Below are 21,773 nucleotides of genomic sequence, written 5' to 3' on the forward strand. Positions count from 1 at the left end.
CAGCACCATCTAGCCCTAGCCTACTCTCTCATTCACTATGTTCCAACCATATAGGCCTTCAGCTCCTTATGCTTTAAGGCCTCTGCACTTCCTGGACCCCACCCTATCTCTCATAAGGATAGCACTTTATCAGGTTTCAGATCTCTGCTCTAAACCTCACCTTCTCAAAGAGGCCACTCTTGTTAAACCTATGTAAAGAACCATTCCTCCTCTACTCACACAATTCAGTTATCATACGGTTTAGTTCCTTCATAGCATACTTACCATAGACAGAAATCATTTTATTTAACTATTTATTATCTACCCCCCCCCCGTCCCTAGAATGTAAGCAGCTCTGCACCTAGAACAGTGCCTGACATATAGTAAGCACTCAGTATTTTTTGGATAAACAAATCTCATGGTATCTGTTTTGCTCTTTTAAAAACTGTACTAATAGTATATAAAAACCACCTCCCTGACATATTCCCACCTTCTTTTATAAGTGGCATACAATGAAAAGTATGACTAATGAAAGATTGCTTAAATCTATGGATGCAAGATTGAAACTTTAGTGGCATACCAGAATAAACTGTTCTATCTGATCTATCACCAATCCTTGCTATTTCTACAGTATGGGCCAAGATACTTCTTTGGGAAGAGAATTTGCTTCTTATTACTTTCCTCCAGATAGGCGTTTGATTTTTCTAACTTAAAATTCATTACATTCTTTGTCAGGATTCTAGGCTTACTATTACACAATTCCTTAAATGTCAACTTGTTGAAATCTGGCCCTTAATATCACATCGTTCCCTATTTTGTACTATTACAAAACATCTTAAATAGAAACAACTATTATCAGGTCCCATGAAACACACATCCTGAGACTGCAAGAAAGAGTCCCTTCCCACCATCCAAAGAAATAATCATTGAGCAAGCCGTATCACTCCTTCACCTCCGTCCCCCAGGAATAGGAATAGTCAGGGCAGGTAAGACTTATGAAGCTGTATAGTAGGCAGACTCAGTGACGTGAAAAGGCTTATAACAGAGGAGACAGATGTACCCAACCTTGGATGGGGGTAAAGAAAGGGGAAAGAAGACTGTCTGAGCAGGAATACAAGCCAGGCCTTCATTAAAATACAATTTTATATTGTGTTTTCAATTTCTGTTTAGGATTGAAGAATATTTTCTGTACTTTCTACAAATCCACAGTGGAAGCCTTTGTCCATTATATTACTCAATGTCCTTTATGTAAGGAACCAGGCAATCATGCTTTCTGGAATTTAGTACAAGAAACAAGTCTCACTTTCAGATCAAAATTGGAATTTTTCCTTTTATCAAACAATTCCAACTATATGTTGTCATGGACTTTTAGAGCTGGAAGGGCCATTAGAAATCAACTAGTCTAGCATTTTCTAAAGTGTTGTTTGGATGTTATGAAGGAAAAAAAACTTTTATGAGCAAACAAGTATCTTTCTTTCTATAACAATTTTGTTGAGATATAATTCACATATCATGAAATTCACCCTTTTAAAGTGTACAATCCAGTTGCTTTTAGTATGTTCACAGAGTTGTGCAACCATCACCACTATCCAATTTTAGAACATTTTCATTACCCCAAAATGAAACTTAATACCCATTAGCAGTCATTCCCTATTCCCCTAGAAAACAAGTTTTGTTTTAGCCATAGGAATCCTTTGACCCTTTATTGTGAATCTAACGTGTTTTGTGAATTTATAAGCTAGGGTATGATGCGCAGTGTTTCCCAAACATTGAATAGCTAACACTTCAGTGCTTACTATGCTAAATTCTATACATGTATAACCTTGATTCTCACAATAAAAATCTATAAGGTACCATATATATTAAGTATGGATAATAGAGCACAAAAACATTAATCAAAAGTAATCTGATTAGCCAAGAAAACACAGCATTTTCTCTCTTTTTTCTTTGGTTTATGGGCTAATTTACAGCTAAATTTAGAACCCAATTACAGTTAACTATCTTATCCCAGTTGCCGACACAATTCTCTCCCTTCTTTAAATGTCTTTCTTTTTTAATCTTTATTTTGACGGTGTAAACTACCTTAAGACCTTGTAGGGACTGACTTAAAACCTTGTTGGGAATGACTTTGCTTTGTTTAGGTGTCCTCTAAACGCAATGCACTTCACCACTTTTGCGCATACAAATCTCAACTATCTTGTAATGTCTAGTACAGATACGGAGAATTACTCAATTTTGCTTTCATCGTAGGTGGATGTCTTAGCGCTCTCGCGCTCTCTTGATCTCTGTGTACCCATACACAGCCCTTCATCTTCTCTGGACACTTCTGCCTTGAATTCGAGTTACTTGAAGCTCCCGTTGTATCCCACCTCCTAGCCAGAGAGCTCCTGGAGGGCAGAAGTCAGCGTCAACTCCGAAAGCCCAGCAACTGGGATCAATCAATAACCAATGAACATTTTCCTATCTACCCTTGGTTTTATTTCTCTAAAGCAAGAACAAAACTCCTCAAGCCTGCCAGCCCCCAGAGGGCAGGGTTTACTCACTCACGACGCCTCCCGCCAGAGCCCAGCCCTACCTCCGACACACACTGCGCCCACCAGGCAGCTGCGGAGGCCATCAGTGCTCACCACCAAGGTCGGCACTTCGGAACCAAGTGAGGGGCAAGTAACAAGTAACAATAACCGGCGGGGAGGACGGTGAGGCGGCTGCACATCCGAAATCCCATCCAACCCTCGCGACGATCCTGAGCGAAGGCATTTTATCCTTTTCTGACAGGGACCGGAGCCAGGCCAGGGGGGGTCGAGGCCGAGCAGGGGGCCCACGTCGGAAGGTGACAGAGCAAGGCCTCGAACCCGGGTCACCGCTCCCAGGTCAGATCTTCGAAGCGGAAAGAGGTCTACACTCGCCCCGCCTCGGCACCCCTCTCCGGACTGCTGAGACCTCGGGACACGGGGTCACCGGCCGTGGGCTGGGTCTGGGGGTCGCGCTCACCCCCGCCCCCTGTCCCGCGCCATCTTGGAGCGCTGAGGCGGCCGCTCCAGACTGCCTCGAACCGCTGCTCCAGGGGCTACTCACCCGCACTGCCCGGGGCCAGGCCCCCTGCCACCTCCGTGACCCCCGCCATGGCCAGCATAAGCAGCAGTGCACCTCGAAGGGAGGCCCGGACCGTCGCCATGTCCCGGCCGGGCGGGTCCGAAGCGTGATGCTCGGACCCAGCCGGGCCGCCGCAGCCGCTGCTGGCGCTCGCGCAAGGCTCCGCCCCCGGCGCCCCGGCCCTCTGGTAATTGGCTGCGGCACGCTAAAGCCCCGCCCCCTGCCCCATAAAGTTTCCAAAACCTCCCGGGGGCGGGAACGTGCCCCATACCCGGGCTCTTTGTTATGGCTCAGCTGTGTAGGCTTCTGTCACAGAATCCACCAGCCAGCGTTCTCCAAGAGTGGAGTCAGAGGATGTCAGAGCTGGAAGGGTCCTTAGAACGCCTCTGCCACCTCCCGAGGTTTACACGTGGGGCCACTGAAGCTGACAGAGGAGTCTGACCTGCTCCAGATCACACTGCAAGTTTGCCTGAGAACTCTTAGTTCCAAGGCCGAACCAAAGGGGCTTCTCTCCTTCACCTAACCTCAGTGATACTCTGAGTATTGTTTCCGCTGAGACTCCGCCCCACACCCAAAGAAGACGTGTCACCCGGGCCATCTCAGCCTCCTCAAAAGCTGAAGGGCTTTGCGGCATACACGGCCCCCTGACAAGGGTGTAGGGCCTGAGGCATGGATTCGCCACCAAGGCTTTTTGGCACATGTAGCCTCAATGTATCTTCGAAGTACTATTAAACACCTATTCCTCTTAGGAAAAGGGAGTGGGAGAATGCTTGTGTATCTAAATATGGAAAGCCTTGAATATCAGACTGAGGAGTCCAGACTTTGTTCAATGGACAAGTTGGAGGTGAGTCCCCACCCCACCTATCACTCCAGCCCCTACTGTGTTTGAGAGGATGTTTGAGAGGGTCCACTGGCTAGCAGAGCTAATTCATTCTCTCTCTCTCTGTTCCTGAATTAAATCGTTTTTCCTCCTTGCTTTTTAAAAAAGCATAACCACCGTTAAAAAGTTTAAATTCCTTAATATTATTAAATATTTAGTCCAGGTTTACATTTTCCTTATATTGCAATATTTTCTTATTGCAGTTTTTCAAGTTCTAAACAAAATGCACAGATTGAAGTTGGTTTTTATGTCTTTTAGGTCTCTTTAAATTTATTTTCTCTTTTGAGTTTACAAAAGGAAAAAGAATAAATTACAATGCTATTTCTAAAACATCTGCTTTGACAACTCTGTTACTTCTGTTTAAAAGGTAAATTGAGGCATTTAAGTGATAAAAAGAAAATATTCGATTGGTTACAATTATAAAGTAGCCTTATTCAGTCTATCCCATTGAAAAGTCCCTAGTTATATAAGTTTGTAGGCTGCTTCTAACTAGTTGAGCTTAAGTTCTCCTTTTCTTTAATATGTACATTTACAAGAATTAGCTAGTTTAAATTTCTTTTATGTTTGCAAATCCAGCAAGGTTAAGGTCACTTATGAGGCCTGATTGGCTTTGTCCACTCAGGGATTCTTCAGGCCTAGTCTCCATTTTAATTTACTTTAATAATTCTTCCCTTTTGGGAGCTGTGAGTGTGACCAAACAGTACAGCGTTACTCTCAGTTATCACGTATTGACATATTCACTGGGCTAACGAATCATATAGATGCTATCATTATCAACAGTTGCATCAAGATGTAAAGTCACCAGTATCCAAAATTGTGTAGTCATTGTAGGCTTTAGTGGTTGGGTGGTTGAGTTCTTCTGCTTGTCTAATTTTGATGGCAATCATTTGATGTAGGAGTGGCTGCTGGAAAGCATTTAAAACAACACATTAGGAAAGTAAATACAATGCCTATAAGGAGAATAATAGCCAAGGATTGAAAAATTCCCTGGAGCAGAGATTTCCAGGAGTCAAGACGTAATCAAATAAATATTAATAAATCAATGGAGGAGGCAGCACCTATCTGAAGAGAGACTGTTTTTTGTTCCTTAAGACCCTTTAAATTTGGGGCAATAATTCCTGATTTGTTAACACATAAACAACATTTTTATCAGTAGCAGCATAAGCTACCCTTTGTTGAGCAATTAAGGGATCAAGAACTCTTTTATTTTAGAGTACTGCTGAGGCTAAATTGTTCATCTCAGAATGTCTTACTTGAAGATATTGTTCTATGAAAACAAAAGAAAAACAAAGATTAATAGAGGGAGCAAATTATGATCTTAGTTTTTGAGTCAGAAGGGTAGCTAATTGAGAACATCTCTAGCTTTGAGTTTGAAGCATCTTTAGATGGTGCAATAAAGATGGCAGTTCCAATCCAGTGGATTTTCCTGGTTTGCAGATTCAATCTCTTTGGTTATGTCATCAAGAGTTCTGGTAAATTCTCTGAGTGACCCACACAGTAGCAGGACAAAAGGTTGTCCGTACATAATGTCTCATGGTGATTTTTCTGAAGTTTTTATTAAGTCATCTAGTTTCAGCACCAGGCTTGGGGAAACTACAGTTTTAATTTTTAGCTAAACTAGAATTCAGGATCCAATCTAGTCTACGGGTAGGGTGCACTATAGTTTTTCTGTTGAAATACAATTTTTTTTTACAGTCATCCCCATTTTTACCAAAAATAATCACAGTAAGACTAATTAATTTGTAAAATAAGTCTAGTTTTATTAAACTTTACCTGGTTGTTTACATAAATGCAACAAGAATAGTGCTTCTATGCATATTTTAAAATATAACATTTAAGTTAAAGTTTTGGTAATATCTAAGGGGTTTTATTAGTTCCACAGAGTCAATCTTAGTTTTTAAAAACTGTCTGGTAACAAGGAATTTCAGATAAGACCTTTAAAAGTCTCTCTAGGCTAAGAAGTCAAGCCAAGAACTTGCCCAACTATGTCCTGTTACAAGAACAGATTCCTATTGTACCTGTGTAAATATCCGTATTGCCATGAAAATAAGAACATTTAATAAAAGTTTCTAAGTTCTAGAGTGATCAGGTAGGGAGAAAAAAAGATAAATGTTTCATTTTTGTTTCAAATTGCCGTAAGTTATAGATAGTTTAAGAGAAAAAGAGAAAAAGTGTTCCTTTAATCTGGAAAATGAGACATCAAAGAACCAGCAATGTTACAAACAAAAAGTGATAAAAATTATAATTACTCTCATCAGTTAAATCAGTAATGTAATTAATTTTTGTTTTGCTTGACTTTGGGTTAGCAGTTGTATGCATCCGTCAGTTTTCCACTAGAGTTCTGGAAATTCTTACCCAGTACAATATTATTATCTTAAAGTTATTAGAAACCTGTACTTGTCAGAGATTTTGTCATGAATCTCTTGTAATTTTTGTATCATACCTGTTCACAAAAGCTTTCAGGAAAGCATCAGAGTAAAACAATAACTATGGTTGACAAAAGACAAAATGGTCACAGTTAAAGATCTGATGAGAATTTATTATAATTCAATTGACAAGAAAATTTGGTTATTCTGTGACATACAACATTTTAAGATAATTAGAATTATGCCTGATAACATTATATAGGATATATCAGATTTCTAGAAATTTCATATACTTTTTAGAACATTTATATTAATAATATACATCCACACAAATGTAAAATAAAAAGTAAAAACATTAAACATCACTGTATTTGACAATGTTTCTCATGCAATTTAGCATAGCAAATAAGCCTAAATTAAATTAGTTTAATATTTCTCTTTTTATAAGGAGAGAGAACAAATCTTTTGAGATTTTCTAGGCAGCTTATTTAACAAAAAAAACACGTTATTTTTAAAAAACGTTATTTTTAATCTCTCAGTAAGACTAGACCAATAATCCAAAAAACTGTTCTTTTAACAAAGAGAAAACCAAATTTTAGCTTTGTATCAGTACTACATTATTGAGCTCATTTAAAAAAAATAAGTCTATCTAATCTTAATACTTTGATCACATGTATTTCTTTTTTTGTATACTTCCTGCAACTTTCTATATCCATTCAGTTTTTGTCTTTTTAAATTCTAGAACAATGTCATCTTGTTAAGACAAAATTACTCTTTTCTCCTTAATGAAAATATAACTTGTATACTTTTCCTTACTAAAAACACAGGCTGCTTTCTTTGTGCATTTTTCATACACCGTTGTTCCCTTTCATCTTTATTATCTTTAAATTAAATATATTAATTAGAATTCTTAACTCTTAGTAACCTTAATTTTTAGTGAAAACTAGAAGGTACATGATTTCATGATTTTTAAAAGCATATGCCTCCTCATAGTATTAATATGACTTTTTTTTAAGGCTTTAAAAATCCTTCTATTATGAATAATTTCAAACACATACTAAAGGAGACAGAATAGAATAATAAACCTGAACTTACAAATTATGTAGCTACAACAATCACAAACTCATGCCCACTCTTGTTTCATTTATACCTCTATACTTTTCCTTTCCCATGCTGGAGTATATTGAAGCAAATACCAGCTGTGATATTTCATCCACAAATATTTCAGTGTGTATCTATAAAAGAGAAACACTTAAAAAATTACCATGAAATCATGACCACACCTAAAACCTTAACAATGTCTAATGTCACCCATTATCCAGTCAATGTTTAAATTTTCCTGATTGTCTCATAATTATTTTAAAACTTGGTTTGTTTGAGTGAGAATCCAAAACTGGTGCATAAGTTGTATTTGGTTTATGTGTCTTGAGTTTCTTTTAAGCTGTAGATTTTCTTCCCTCTTCTTTTTTCCTTGAAATATATTTGTTTAAGTAAACAGGTTATCTTTCCAGTTGAGTCTCCCACAGTCTGGTTTTGCTTATTGTATTCCCATGGTGGTGTTAATTAACATATTTCGCAGGCCTCTGTATTTCCTAAAACCTGTTTACTAGATGCTTGCTTCAATTTAGGTTTGAGTTTTTGGCAGAATAGTCACATATGTGGTGTTGGATTTTCCATCATTAGGAGGCATATCATCTTCAGTTATTTCTCTTCTTGTGACAATGGCTACTGGTAGTCATAGCCTAGATCTCATTTAATTTGGGATTTGCCAAATAATGATATTCTAATTTTATCATTCCTTGAGAGAAAGAGAAAGAGAAAGGAGAGAGAGAGAAATTTTCCCTCATCAAGTATTGGGTACCCTAGGGTACAGCTCACCCAGGAAAGAAGTCAGGTTCAATGCTTGATTTTTTTCAGAATAATTAGTTGGTTCACTAACATCCTTCAAAGATGACCAATGAGTTTATTTTTTTAAAAATATCATTGTGAACTCACTGATTTTTAACTTATTTGATATGTTTTAATCTATTGTATTCATGCTCACGTTGTCCCATTTTGGTCACTTGGAGCAGTTTCAAGTTGGTTCTTGAGTCTTGGACATAAGCTTTTTATTGCTTTTGGGAAAGGAGAATAGAGACCCTTTCTAGAACTTTCATTCATAGAGTAGTCATATCCAAACATTTTTGATTGGGAACTGCTATAAGAAAATATTTTCAAGCATGAATCTCCTGTGTATGTTTACATATTTATAAATTATACACATGTCCTATAATATAATATGCTATGTATGTAATATAACACCCCAAAATAGAGATTTTAAATGATGAGATAAAGATGAAATAAACAATGTTTTAGAAATGGTAGCCACTTAGGAGGTCACTGAATACAGCTGTTTTAGCTAGCACTGCAGAATGAAGGAGGAAACTCGGCAGAGGCAGAGAGCCCCACGTTTGCCTGGTGAGAAGCCAGGCATTATAGCAGGGACCAGGCTCCTGGCCTCCAGCGCTCAGCTGGTTTCCTGCCAAGAGTTTGGCATGAGCACAGCTGAGATTCCTAAAGTGTCCTGGCCCCCGACCAGGCCCTTTCAAGGTCCAGCAATCTGGTGAGCAGGCCCGGCTGGGGTAATTGTTCAGGAGATGAGACACGCAAGGCTGGCCTCACAGATGTGGAAACAGAATCATACACATCTTCTCTTTATGTTTACCGGTTTATTATAAAGGATATTACAAAGGATACAGATGAAGACTAGGTACCAGAGAAGGGGTGCAGAGCTTTCATGCCCTTCCTGGGCATTCTTCCTCCAAGAATCTCCACGTTCAGCTATCCAGAAGCTCCAAAGTGTAACTTTTTTATGTAGCACAGGACATGTTTTCTAGCAGACCCAAACATCTTTGATTCCTCCATAATAAGAAGCCAAAACTAGATAAACTTAAATTTCTGTTCACCAATTAGTTTTTTAGTAGTTTATCTTACTTGGAAATGATCTAGGTATTTAATGAAACTCTATCATTTAATTTAACAGTAAAATTATATGGTTTCAAGTTATCAAAAATGTTTTGGAATCTGTTTTTCAGGCAGACATAACATCAAACAAAGCTGTCATCTTAAGTTATTTTTCTTATTGACAAATTTTGAAACAGAGATAACATGAGCTTACTTGAGAACCTAGATAAAATAAAAGTTGTGTGTCTGCATTATATTTAATGCTGACAACTCTCTGAAGCCATATTCATTTTTTATTAAATCAACAATATTCTTATTTACTAAAGATTACCCACGTCATGTGAACTTGAAAACTATTTGAGTTATTTCCTATTTTTCAGAAAGAACATATAAGCATATATTTTTCTTTAAGCCAATTAAATATATCTCTTTTGTAAATTAATTTTAATACCATCCAGAGGTAGAAAATATTACATATACATAACATACATATACATATACGTAGACATGCATAAACACACAAATTCAAACAGAGATTTATGACTTTCGTTCTAAAATTTTACTCATGTGCCAGGTATAATATAATAATATGAAACTCACTAGTTTATAAAAGAATAGTTGGATCCAAATTGTGTTTCTGGTAAAGTTACCTGTTCAGATGGCCAAAGCTTTTTACTAATATTTGTGAAACAGACTTTTAAGATTTTTCATTTACCGGTTTGTTTCTAAATAGTTCCCCTCCCTCCTTTTTTTCCCCCTTCTGTTGAGTCGTTTCCCTGAAGCCTGCATTTTAAAGATTTAGATATCTCAAAGGCACAGAGAAAGGATGTAAGTTTTCTACAAGAGGAGTTTTGGGGCATATTCATCTTTTATCAGAAGTTTATTTTATGGAAACTGAGGAGTCTGCATAAGATGTGAGTTGTTGAGGAGACATCCAGTCTATTTCCAATTGTTTTTTTTTTTCCTTTTTAGCCTCAGATGGCTTGCTTTTATAATGTCTCTGAGTTTTATGCAAGATAAAAATTTAAATTTAGTTGTTGCAAGTGTTCCCAGCTCCTTTGGGGGTCTAATTTTTAAAGGAAGCTGGTGTTAATGAGGTTTAGGTAGAAAAGGAGAGAGATGAAAGCAGTTAGTAGGTTCAGAATAAATTGTCATTAGTGCACTGTAGAGATTCCTTTAGAGAGATAATTTTTTTTTGAGTCATTCTGTATTTTGGAAGCCTCTCTATACCAACCAAAAAATGTGTCTCATTGTTTCTGAAGCATTCGGGATCCCTTCTTTTCTGATGTACCCCATAGGTAAACAACTTTGTCAAGATTAAAACTTCCCCACTGTGGCCACTATAACTCTACCTTAGGCCTCCTATTTAATCCAGACTATTTATGTAGGTCTCTTATTGAATCTAGTCCAGTTTTTGTCAGCCTCTTACTGTTACCAGCCTCCGAGTTGAGATTTTTCCAAGTTCTTGGTGATTGTAGGGAGAAAAGAATTTCAGGCTGCACCATGTAAGCCAAGCAAGTGACAGCTTTTTATTGAAAGCGAAAGTACACTCTCAGTGGGGAGAGTGGATGGACTTGAAAAAGATCAGCTGCACTGGGAGGAAGTGGTTTTTGGTCTTTTGAAGTCTTACTAATTGAGGGGAGGAATATTCAAGGCTATGGGTTTGGCTTTTACTCAGAATTTGGGTAGTAATTCCTAGAATTGGGTTCCTTTCCATTTTCATACTTATATGGCTGTCTTGGAACTGTCATAGTGATTTCAAGGGTGGAGAAATTTTAAAACCACAATGTAAGTGATATTATAATTAGCCAAAGTTCATGTAAGGTGGCAGAGATAGCTGACAAGCTGATTGAAGCTGGTTCTTGCCTGTGGTTATCAGCCCCTCTAGTTAGCTTCTGCCTGAGGGTTGTTTACTTTAACACCTGCGCCCAATCTTCAAGCCCCTGCATCCGGGTCTCAGCCCTGTCTCCTACTCTAACACTACTGGACCAAGTTTAGTTTCTGTCAGACGCCAGTCTAATACCTGGACCCAGTCTGGATCACAAAATGCTCAAGTAAAGTTGAGATCGCAGGACACAAGTTGTGAAGCTCATAACTGAGAGGGACTCACCTACGACCTCCAGTTGCAGCAAGAAAGCAGTGAGTACAACAGGATCTGTGGGAACCTATGCCTAGTTATTCATTGTTTCTGAGGGTTGTTGATGGGGGAAAGCTCCTTCAGATCCCATTTCTGACACTAAACCCACTAAAAAGATAAACTGAGGCACAATAAAATTTTAAATAATTTGAGCACACAGTGATTCTTGAATCAGGCAGCTCCAAAGTAGAAGTGATTCTGGAGCTTCATTGAAAAAGTGTGAGTGAGAGGCTTTTATAGAGTATATGAGAAAGTAATAAAAAGAAAATATTTGATTGATTACATTTATAAAGTTACGTTATTTAGTCTATCCCTTTAGAAAGTCCTTAATTGTGTAAGTTTCTTGGCTGCTTCTGACTGGTTGAACATAAGTTCTGTTTTTATTTAATATATGCATTTACAGGTAATAATTCAGGTTAAATTTCTCTTATGTTTGCAAATCAAGCAAGATTAAGGTCACTTAGGAGGCCTAATTGGCTTTATCTGTTCAGGGATTCTTCAGGCCTGGTCTCCATTTTAATTTACTTTAGCACTCAAACTCTCTGAGAGGCCACCTCTTTTCTTATCGGATAGAATGATACACAATTATTTAACGTGGTGTCAGGGGGTTTTAGCAATTAGACCCAATCATTTTTTCCAGCATCATCTCCACACACGCCCTGCACCCTTCTCACCATTCTTTTAGAACTTGTCACTTTGTTATTCCAGACTGTTTAGTTGCTCACATCCCTCTGTCACCACATCTATCTCCTCTGCCCAGACCCACAATTCTTATGGTAACTGGGATCAGCTGAGGGAGCTAGATGGCTTCTCTTGTCCCAACTCTGCCCCATAAGGATCTGAGTAGGAAGTGGGTTCTGTGTAAGGTTACTAACACATTCTGCCTTAGCTGGGACTGTCTTGACTGTAAAACTAAAAGCCCTATATCCCAGAAAACCCCTCAGTCCTAGGAAAATTGGGACAGTTGGTCACCTTAATTCCATGCACCTCAGAAAATGTCATAAGGAGGCTTGTAAAAAGCCTTCAATATGGAAAAAAATGGGGTCAGACAGGTAATAGGTACTACTCCCAAGGTAATTCAATAGATAAATTGACTACTATAAGCCGTGGAGATGGGTCATTAGGTTATTGAGTCCTTATATTAGTTTCCTAAGCCACAATAATAAAATATGACAAAGGGCATATCTCAAACAACATAAATTTATTGCCTCACAGTTCTTGAGGCTAGAGTCCAAGATCAAGGTGTTGACAGCGTTGGTTCTGTCTGAAAGCCATGAGGGAGAATCTGATCCATGCATCTTTCCCATTTGCTGGCAATATTTGGCACTCCATGGCTTGTAGATGCATCACCTAAATCTCTACCTTCATGCTCACAGGAAATTCTCTCTCTCTCTCTCTCTCTCTCTCTCTGTGTGTGTGTGTGTGTGTGTGTGTGTGTGTGTGTGTGTTTGTGAGAGATATTGTGAAATATATATTTGGTCTTTGTCCACAGTTCCTGATTTAGAACTCCCCTTAAAACCCTTGTAATTTCCTGAGCAATAGGGGCACCAGGAGAATCTTCTGTTCTGATATCTGGTCTTAGATGCCGGTTCCTGACACAGAGCTCCTAAGACCTTTGTAATTTCCTGAGTGATAGGAGCATCTGACAGTGCTCTTAATCACTTGGAATTTCCTGGGTGATAGGAATACCTTTTGTTTTAATGAGGTGACTCTTGTTGGGCTTCTGCATAGCCTCAGGATGGGGGCTGGTTTCCAGAGGAACCAAACATGTGATTAGAGGGTTGAGACCTGTAGCCCCACCCCATAAACTCCAGGTAGGAGATAAAGGTTGTGGGTAGAGTTGATCACCAGTGGCCCAGATATAATTAATCATGCCTATATTAATGAAGCTTTCATAAAAGTCCAAAAGGACCAGGTTCAGAGAGGTCTAAATGGCTGAATACATGGAGGTTCCTGAAGGGTGGTGTGTCCAAAGAGGACATGGAAGCTCCAGGCCCCTTCCCACATACCTTGCCCTATGCATCTCTTCCATTTGGCTGTTCATCTTTGAAATATTCTTAATAATAAACTTAATAATAATAATAATTACTAAATAAGTAAAGTGTTTCTCTCAGTTCTGTGAGCTGCTTTAGCAAATTAACTGGACCTGAGGAGGGAGTGTTGGAACCCCAATTTATAGCCAATCAGTCAAGAACAGGTCACAACCTGGAGTTTGTTATTGGCATCTGATGTGGGGGGCAATCTTGTAGGACTGAGCCTTTAACCTGTGGGATCTGATGCTATCTCCAGGTAGATAGTGTCAGAATTAAATTAAATTATAGGAAAACCAGTTGGTGTCTGCTGGAGAATTGCTTGGTTGGTGTGTGGTTGAAAACTCCCCACAGATCTGGTGTTAGACATGTTGTGTTGAGTGGTATGTGAGAGTAGAGAGTAGGAAAAACACTTTGGTTTGATGTTTAATCCTGTCTTTTTTAACAGTATATGTCTGTGTCCAAATTACCCCTTTTTATAAGAATACCAGTCATATTGTATCAGGGCCCACCCTTCTCCACTATAACCTTATCTTAACTAATTACATCTGCAATGATCCTCTTTCCAAATAAGGTCACAATCTGAGGTTCTGGGGGTTAGTACTTCAACGTAAGAATTTTGTGGGGGACTCAATTTATATATATAACAGGAAAGATTATCCACCACTCCCCCAACAAAATCACTGGCCCTGAAGAAGGAGGAAAAGGATAAAGGATTAAGTTGTGTTCAAAGATTCTAAGTCCCCCAAAAGCAGGAGTGGTTGAGCTCACTTCTGCTGACTCATAGAGGTGATATCTGAGGTGATGCACAAAGAGAATGCTTGAATACTTGAAGATCTCTTAGTTATAGAGTGATAAATGACTATTTCCAGGAAACTCTTATGAGGTACTGCAAGAAAGATGCTCTGGCCAAGTGAATCAATGTAGGTATGCTAATGAGGCTGAAGTGCCTTGGAAGGAGAGAATACTTATTGCTCTACTACCAAGCTATATAATTAGGATAAACATGCTAGAAGAATGGTTGAAATCTGAGTTGTGATAATGAGCAATGGTAAGTGGGAATTGCTTGAGATCCTCTTATCCTGAAAGATTGCTGACCAGCCACTGTATCCCTGAGGAAAGTCAGTAGGGAAATTGAGGCCCTTCTTGGCCAAGCATTCTTTGGCCCACTATATGCCTTTTTACCCTTCTGTGAGGGGAGCCCATAAAGCAGATGGAATTTGGAGACTCTATTGACTATTTCCCATTGACACAAGTGGTCTGACACTGGCCTCAGGCATTGTCAGTAGGCTTGAGAAAATAACACATTCATTTGGGAATTACCTTGTTGTTTAGTGATGAAGCCAATAGCTTATTTCCAGTTGCCCTCCATTCAGACCACCAGAAGTAGTTAGCTTTCCCATGGGAAATAGAGCAGCCATGTAATGTAGTAGAAAGAGCATGGGTTTAAAACACACCTGAGTCCAAATTGCACTCTTCCACTAACTAGCCATTGACCTTGGGGTAATTTATTTAACTTCTCTAAGTCTCAGGTTTTTCCTTACTTTTATCTTGGACTTCCTGAGAAGATTCATATTGTATTTTAAATGTCTAACACAGTGCTTGACAGATAGTGAATGATGTTAAACACTCTAGAACTGTAATAAGAGATGAGGACAACCTTCAACTTGGGCCACAGTACTGACCAGCTGAATTCACTTCCCTCCTCGCTCCCTGTTCCTCCTCAAGAGAGAAGGTCAAAAGTCAAGAGTAGCACTGTCCAATAATGGCAAACACTAGCCACATGTGGCTCTTGAGCACATGAAATGTGGCTAGTCCGAATTGAAACATGCTGAAACCAGATTTTAAAGACTTAGTATAAAAACAAGAATGTAAAATATTATTAAAATTAATTTTACCTGTTTCTTTTTTTTCCCTCCTGATTATAAGTAATATTTTCCTGCTTCTTTACATGCTGGACAAATTGTGATTGCATGCCATACATTGCAAATTTTATATTTTGAGTGCAAAATCTTTGGCATGTGCGTGTGTACTTCTTTAAAGAATGTTACATTATGGTCTGGCATGCAGTTCAGTTATTTGTGGATCTGCTGAGATCACCCCTTTGTTTCTTGAAGATGACCATATTTTACTTTACATGCTTAAATATATGTATGACAAGTGCTTTAAAGTCCTTGTCTGCTAATTTCAATAGCAGGGTAATCTTGATGATGATTTCCATCAACTATTTTTAATCTTGATAATTGGTTATATTTTCCCTTTTTTTTTCACATGACTAGTAAATTTCCACTTTTCACTGGACCTAGGACTTGCTCCTCACATAAGGACATGGTCCTCACTGCTAAAGCATGGCTGTCACCTCAGCAGAAAAATGGAAAATACAAAAATAGAACCAAGTGGAAATTGTAGACCTATAAATAAAGTACAATATGAGAATTAAAAATTCAACACATTGGAAATGACAGAAGAAAGGATAATGGAACTTGAAGCTAGATCAATAAAAATTGTCTAATCTAAAGAACATGGGGGGAAAATGTTGGAATAAAATGAGCAGGTCTTCAGTGACTTGTGGGGCAATCTCAAGAGATACTATGTATTTGTAATTGAAGTCCATAAGGAGATGAGAAAGAATAAGGTAGAAAAAAAAAGGAAAGAATTATAGCCCCAAATTCCCCAAATTTGGTGAAAAACATCAACTTTCAGACCTCAAAAGCTCAGTGTACCCCAAGCGAATAAATACAATGAAGACTTCAACCTAGAAACATAGTCAAACTGCTAGAAACTAAAGATAAAGAGATATTTAATAATCTCAAAATCAGCCAGAGAAAAAAGACAGATTAAATATAAGAAAATAATGATACAGCCAAAGGCAATCAGAAACAATGAAGGTTACTTTTAACTACCTTCACCGTTACCACCCTAGTCTAAGCCATCATCATGTCTTACCCTAAATACTGTAATAGCTTCCTAAGTGGTCTCCTTTTTTACATACTTTACTCCCTACTATTTATTTTCAACAAAGCAATTATAGTTATCCTTTAAAGTAATTCAGTTCATGTCATTCTTCTCTTCAGAACTCTCCAAAGTCTTCTAATATTACTCAAAGAAAAAGTTAAATTTATTACAAGATTCTCAAGGTCTTGCACCGTTGCCCTTCTTCTCATCTCTCTGACTTTATTTCCTACCATTTCTCATTCATCCATCACCTCCAGCCAGTCTTACTCGGTGCTTTTCCTTAATTGCTCCATGTATCTTCTGCCTCAGGACTCTTGCATTTGTAGTTCATTTCTCTTCTGTAGTTGTATAACTCTCTCTTTTCTTTTTTAGGTCTTAACTCAAATGGCCTTCCTTCATTGCCCTCCTTAAAATTTCAACACAACCTCACCCCTGCATTCGTTTCCCCTCTTTCACACTTCATATTTTCAAAAGCCATTATTACCTTCTAACATAACATTTTAATATATATGTTATAAAATACATTATTTACTTTCCCAATGTGTTGGTTGTTTATTATCTGTCTCTCTCATTCATGAGGGCATGAGATTTTTGTCTGAGACCATCTTCATTTCTTAATTGCTTCCTGAAACACAGTCTGAATCTCTTTAAAAAAGAGAAGCTGTTTTTATGAAGAACATAGTGGGGTCTTAATAATTTTAATTAAATAGAAGTCTATCCATTGTTTTCTAGAATTTATACATAGTAAATTTCTGAAGTTAATCTTTAATGGAAATAATTTTTCTGAATCTGTTTAGCCTAAACACATTTTATCATGATGAATTAATAAGAAAGAGGTCCATTTTGAGTTATTTAACTAAGACTTTATGGCATCTGGTTTCATATGTTAATTGTGGGGCAATTTTGTGAAATATTAATTAATGTATTTTTTATTCCTAGTAATTCCCTCACTAGAACTAAAACATGAGAACAAGGCATTCATTTCTTTAGGTATATACATTAGGGTAGAAAAAAAGACAAAGAGGACAATTGCTAGCTTTTGGGTTTAAAAACCAGACACCACAAATTTCAGACAGAGACAGTGGCTTTAAGAGAAAAAGATTTTGAAATATCAGAACCTGGCCTGAAAAGCTGAAGGCATAAAATACTTGCATGAACAACAGACATGGAAGAATACAGTGATCAGTCAGCTATAGTCCCTTCTACCCCCATCAGTCCCCAATAATTTGATTCACTGATGTGAGAGGAGCAGAGCCACTGGAGGAGAAGAAGGGGTTGCTTGTGGGGGATGCAGTAGGGTGGGACATAGAACCCCCAGAAAGGCTTGAGAATATGAGATAAGAAGGGATCTGAGCCTCACTTCCCTGTGGAGCTCAGGGAAGTGACAGACCTCCTAAAATTCCCCTGCTCTCAGCATGTTGTGGGTGTAGAGTAGAAACGGCTGTAGTGTGTCCTGTTCTTTGCTCCACACAGAACAGTAGCTGATTGTTTTCTATGCGCCTCCAGTAAAGATTTGAGCACCCCTTCTAGCTGTTGTTTGAGAGTAACTACCCAGCAAGAGACAACATTTTCCAATTGCAATTGTGTCGTGTTCACTGTTAATTTAATAACTGGGAGCATAGCTTCGAACAATTACTCAGTTCAGAGACAACAAATGAGAATTCCAAGACAAGGAGCAAGATTTTGATGAACATAAAAATTGAATTCTGGAATTCTGGATGACAATTGTAGTCATACAAATTTCAGCTTCCAATTTATTTTTGTATTTTTATTTTGGTTGCCTGCTGTAGAGAAAATTCTGATTCATACAGACGAGTAGTTTGCAAAGGGTCATGGTTTTTGAAATAACTCAGCTTGCAGTCTCAGACAACTCATTATTTAAATTAAGATGGTACTTTGAAAAAGAAGTACTGAGGAATTTTCATTTCAATATTGGCTCATGAAAACTTATGTCCACACAAAAAACCTGTGCAAGGATGTTCATAGCAGCTTTATTCCTAATTGCCAAAACTTGGAAGCTACCAAGATGTCTTTCAGTAGGTTGATGGACAAATAAACTGTGGTGCACCCAGACTATGGAATATTATTCAGTGCTAAAAAGAAATGAGTTATCAAGCCACGAAAAGACATGGAGGAAACTTACTAACTGAAAGAAGCCAATCTGAAAAGGCTACCTACTGGATGTTTCTGCTCAATTTTGCTCTTAAAAAGTTGAGTAATTTAAAAAACGTTAATTAGACAGTAAAATATGAAAAAGTTGATTCACTGATAAGATTTGATAACTGTTCAAATTCCTTGTCACAAATATAAAAGAATCTAAAGGAGTAGCAACCAAAACTTATGTTTAATACTGATACTGTTTATAATGTAGTAGCAACCAAAATTTATGCTTAATCCTGATACTATTTATAATGCTACATTATTTTTGTGTGACTAGTTATATATTCACTTATTATTATGCAATTGGCTCTGACACCACAGTGAAGACACGTACCAAGTAGATGATTCTGAGCCTCAGCCAATGACTGAGAACAGCACATGTGTGTACTTCCTTGTATAATTTTACTGGAGCTATGTGCATAGGCTTAGATTAAAGAAAAGATCACAGAGCTACCCTTTTTTTTCTAATCAAGGACATTTAAAGAATATAAAATAAATGCACAAATATGGCAGGAAAAGATTTATTCCAAGGTCTACACAAAAGTAAGTCAATTTAACAGGACACATGTTAATGTGGTGGTGGCCTCTAGTATGTCAAAAATTTAAACATAACAAATTTGCGTGTGTCCAGTGTCTTGCATATGAAGTTATTTAGAATATACATATTTTAAATCAAATGCATGTGGAACCTAACAAACCTTCCTTTGGGAGAAGTTTGATTCTTGTTTAATCAGACTATATATTATTCAAGAGGTTTGTACAATGTATGTTTGAACATATCTATTTTGATTCTGTTACTCTCTTTCTCTTCCAAAATAATGAGTCACGCTCTCATCCACAGCTGGCATAAATATGTCATTCTATTCTTTTTTAGCTTTTCGTAATCATAATGGTGTTTTATATTTAACTCTAAACCAGCTGAAGTTTATGGCAGCATATGGTGTGATGTATGGATCAAAGGCAAACAAACCTTCCTTCAACTGAATGTTGCTGGTGTCCCACTATTTACTCAAAAGTGATTCCTTCTTTATGCTATTAATTTTGATCTGATGTATACTCTTTAAATTCTTACATTTTGCATTCATTTTCTGTTATCCTGGATACCATTGATTTTACAAAACTTTAAAAAAAAACCCATGGTGTATAATTTAGTAATTATTACTTTGTAAGTAAGTTCACAAGTGGTAGGAAGAATCTAATATTGATTGATATCTTCAAAAGATCCTTGCATTGTTCCATTATTCTTCACTAGCAATATATGTACTCTATTTAACATGGAGGGATTTAAAACACCAAATAACTATTTTTATAAGGCCAGACTTCTTATTGGCCCTACCTCAGATGTACCTCAGAATTTGAATCTTTGAGAGCAGAGTACAGGAATATGTATATTAAAAAAGTTCTTTTGTTACAATTTGAGAGCTTCAGCCTTAAGAATAAAGGTCATTTTTACTCTGTTGCTTTCCCCTAATCCCCAGCCAATCACTCTGCCTTCCTTTATACTCCTGTAACAGTCTTATAAATCTTTTTCTTGACTTGATCTATCATGTCTGGAATCATGTTTATGCTCAATTATTTGATACTGTTACTACTGTGAAGAGAATAGTATTTTTGTTGACTTTTGTTTGTTTTGCTGTGTACTAAATGTACAAATGTGTATGTAGGTATGTAGGAATACAATTGCTCTGGGGGAAGTTATTTCTATCCTCTAACGTTTTTCTCCCCAAATATTAAGGGGGTACAAATGTTTTAGGTTACATGGATTATTTTTGTAATGCTTGAGTCCTGGCTATAGGTGTACTCGTCACCCAAATAGTGTTCCCAGTATCCACTAGGTTCGTTTATTCTCCTCCCCAGATACCCCTCCCTCTGGTTGTTTTCCACTGAGTTTTACTTGATGTGCACTTCTGTGCTCATCAGTTAGTTCCAATTTAATAGTGAGTACTTGTGTTGTTTGTTTTTCCATTCTTGCTATACTTAACTTAGGAGAATGGTCTCCAGTTCCATCCAGATTGTTGCAAAAGTATTAATTCATCCTTTTTTATGGCTGAGTCGTATTCCATGGTGTACATATACCACATTTTATTAATCCACTCATGAATTGATGGGCACTTGGGTTAATTCCACATCTTTGCAGTTGTGAATTGTGCTGCAATAAACATTACAGTGCAGGTATCTTTTTGATAAAATGAATTCTTTTCCTTTGGGTAAATACTCAGTAGTGGGATTTTTGGATCAAATGAAAGGTCTACTTTTAGTTCTTTGAGGAATCTCCATACTGTTTTCCATAGAGGCTGTACTAATTTGCAGTCCCACCAAAAATGTGTAAGCATTCCTTTCTTTCTGCATCCAAGCCAGCATCTATTGGTTTTGGACTTTTTAGTAAAAGCCATTCTACTGGGGTAAGGTGATATCTCATTGTGGTTTTAATTTGCATTTCCCTGATGATTAGTGACATTGAGGATTTTTTTCATGTTTCTTCTTCTAACTTTTTTGAACTCATGTTACTAATAGTTTTCTGGTTAATTTTTAGAAATACTGTGATTGTATTTTTGCAGAATTTGACATATATTTCTTTCTCTGCTATATTTATGCCTCTTATTTTGCACTTGACCACATTTTTATATCTGTTTGCCCTTGGCTGCATTTTAGAGCTATTTGAAATGAGATTAGTGTGGGGGCAGAAGATAGTTTTTAGAGGATATTACTAGTTCAGTCAGATAAAAAATTCAGATAAGAAATGAAAACTGAAGAAAGAAAGAAGTTGCTTCTTTTTTTTAATCAATTTTACTGAAGCATAATTTGCATATAATAAAATATACCCATTCTAAGACTCAGTTCTATGAGTCTTAAGAAACGTATGCTCTTGTATAACCATCACAAAGTCAACATGTAAAACATTCTCACCACTCCCAAAAGCTTCCTCATGTCCTTGCAATCAACCCCACTTCCTTCCCTGGCTCCAGGCAACAACTGATATGCTTCCTGTCACTATAAGTTAGTTTTGCCTTTTCTTGAATTCCAGTCATACCCCATGTACTCTTTTGTATCTGGTTTCTTTCACTTAGTATATTGTTTTTGAGATGATCCTATGTTTTAGCTTTTTGCTTTTTTTTTTTTTTTTTTTTTTGCTAGTTTGTTCCTTTTTATTGCTTGGTAGTGTTCCATTGTGTCAATATACCTCAATTTGTTTTGTTTTTTTTTTCCCTTCTGGATGAAATGTTTATCTT

At 37.4% G+C, this 21,773-nt stretch overlaps 1 protein-coding gene across 4 annotated transcripts in view; it reads right to left on the reverse strand.

The window, feature by feature from the left end:
* The window catches only part of RECK (reversion inducing cysteine rich protein with kazal motifs), a 70,544-nt gene extending 67,303 nt beyond the window's left edge, over positions 1-3,241 (reverse strand). The window contains exon 1 of one of the 4 annotated variants that reach the window (XM_045562818.1): positions 3,055-3,241. In XM_045562818.1, coding sequence (XP_045418774.1) covers positions 3,055-3,154 — 100 coding nt within the window. In that variant the 5' untranslated portion in view covers positions 3,155-3,241. The remainder of the gene's footprint in view (positions 1-3,054) is intronic. The other 3 variants (XM_045562819.1, XM_045562820.1, XM_045562821.1) reach the window with 3 other exon arrangements.
* Positions 3,242-21,773: the final 18,532 nt, after the last annotated feature.

The sequence above is a fragment of the Lemur catta genome, chromosome 10, assembly GCF_020740605.2.
Source record: "Lemur catta isolate mLemCat1 chromosome 10, mLemCat1.pri, whole genome shotgun sequence".
In the NCBI taxonomy this organism is placed as follows: Eukaryota; Metazoa; Chordata; class Mammalia; order Primates; family Lemuridae; genus Lemur; species Lemur catta.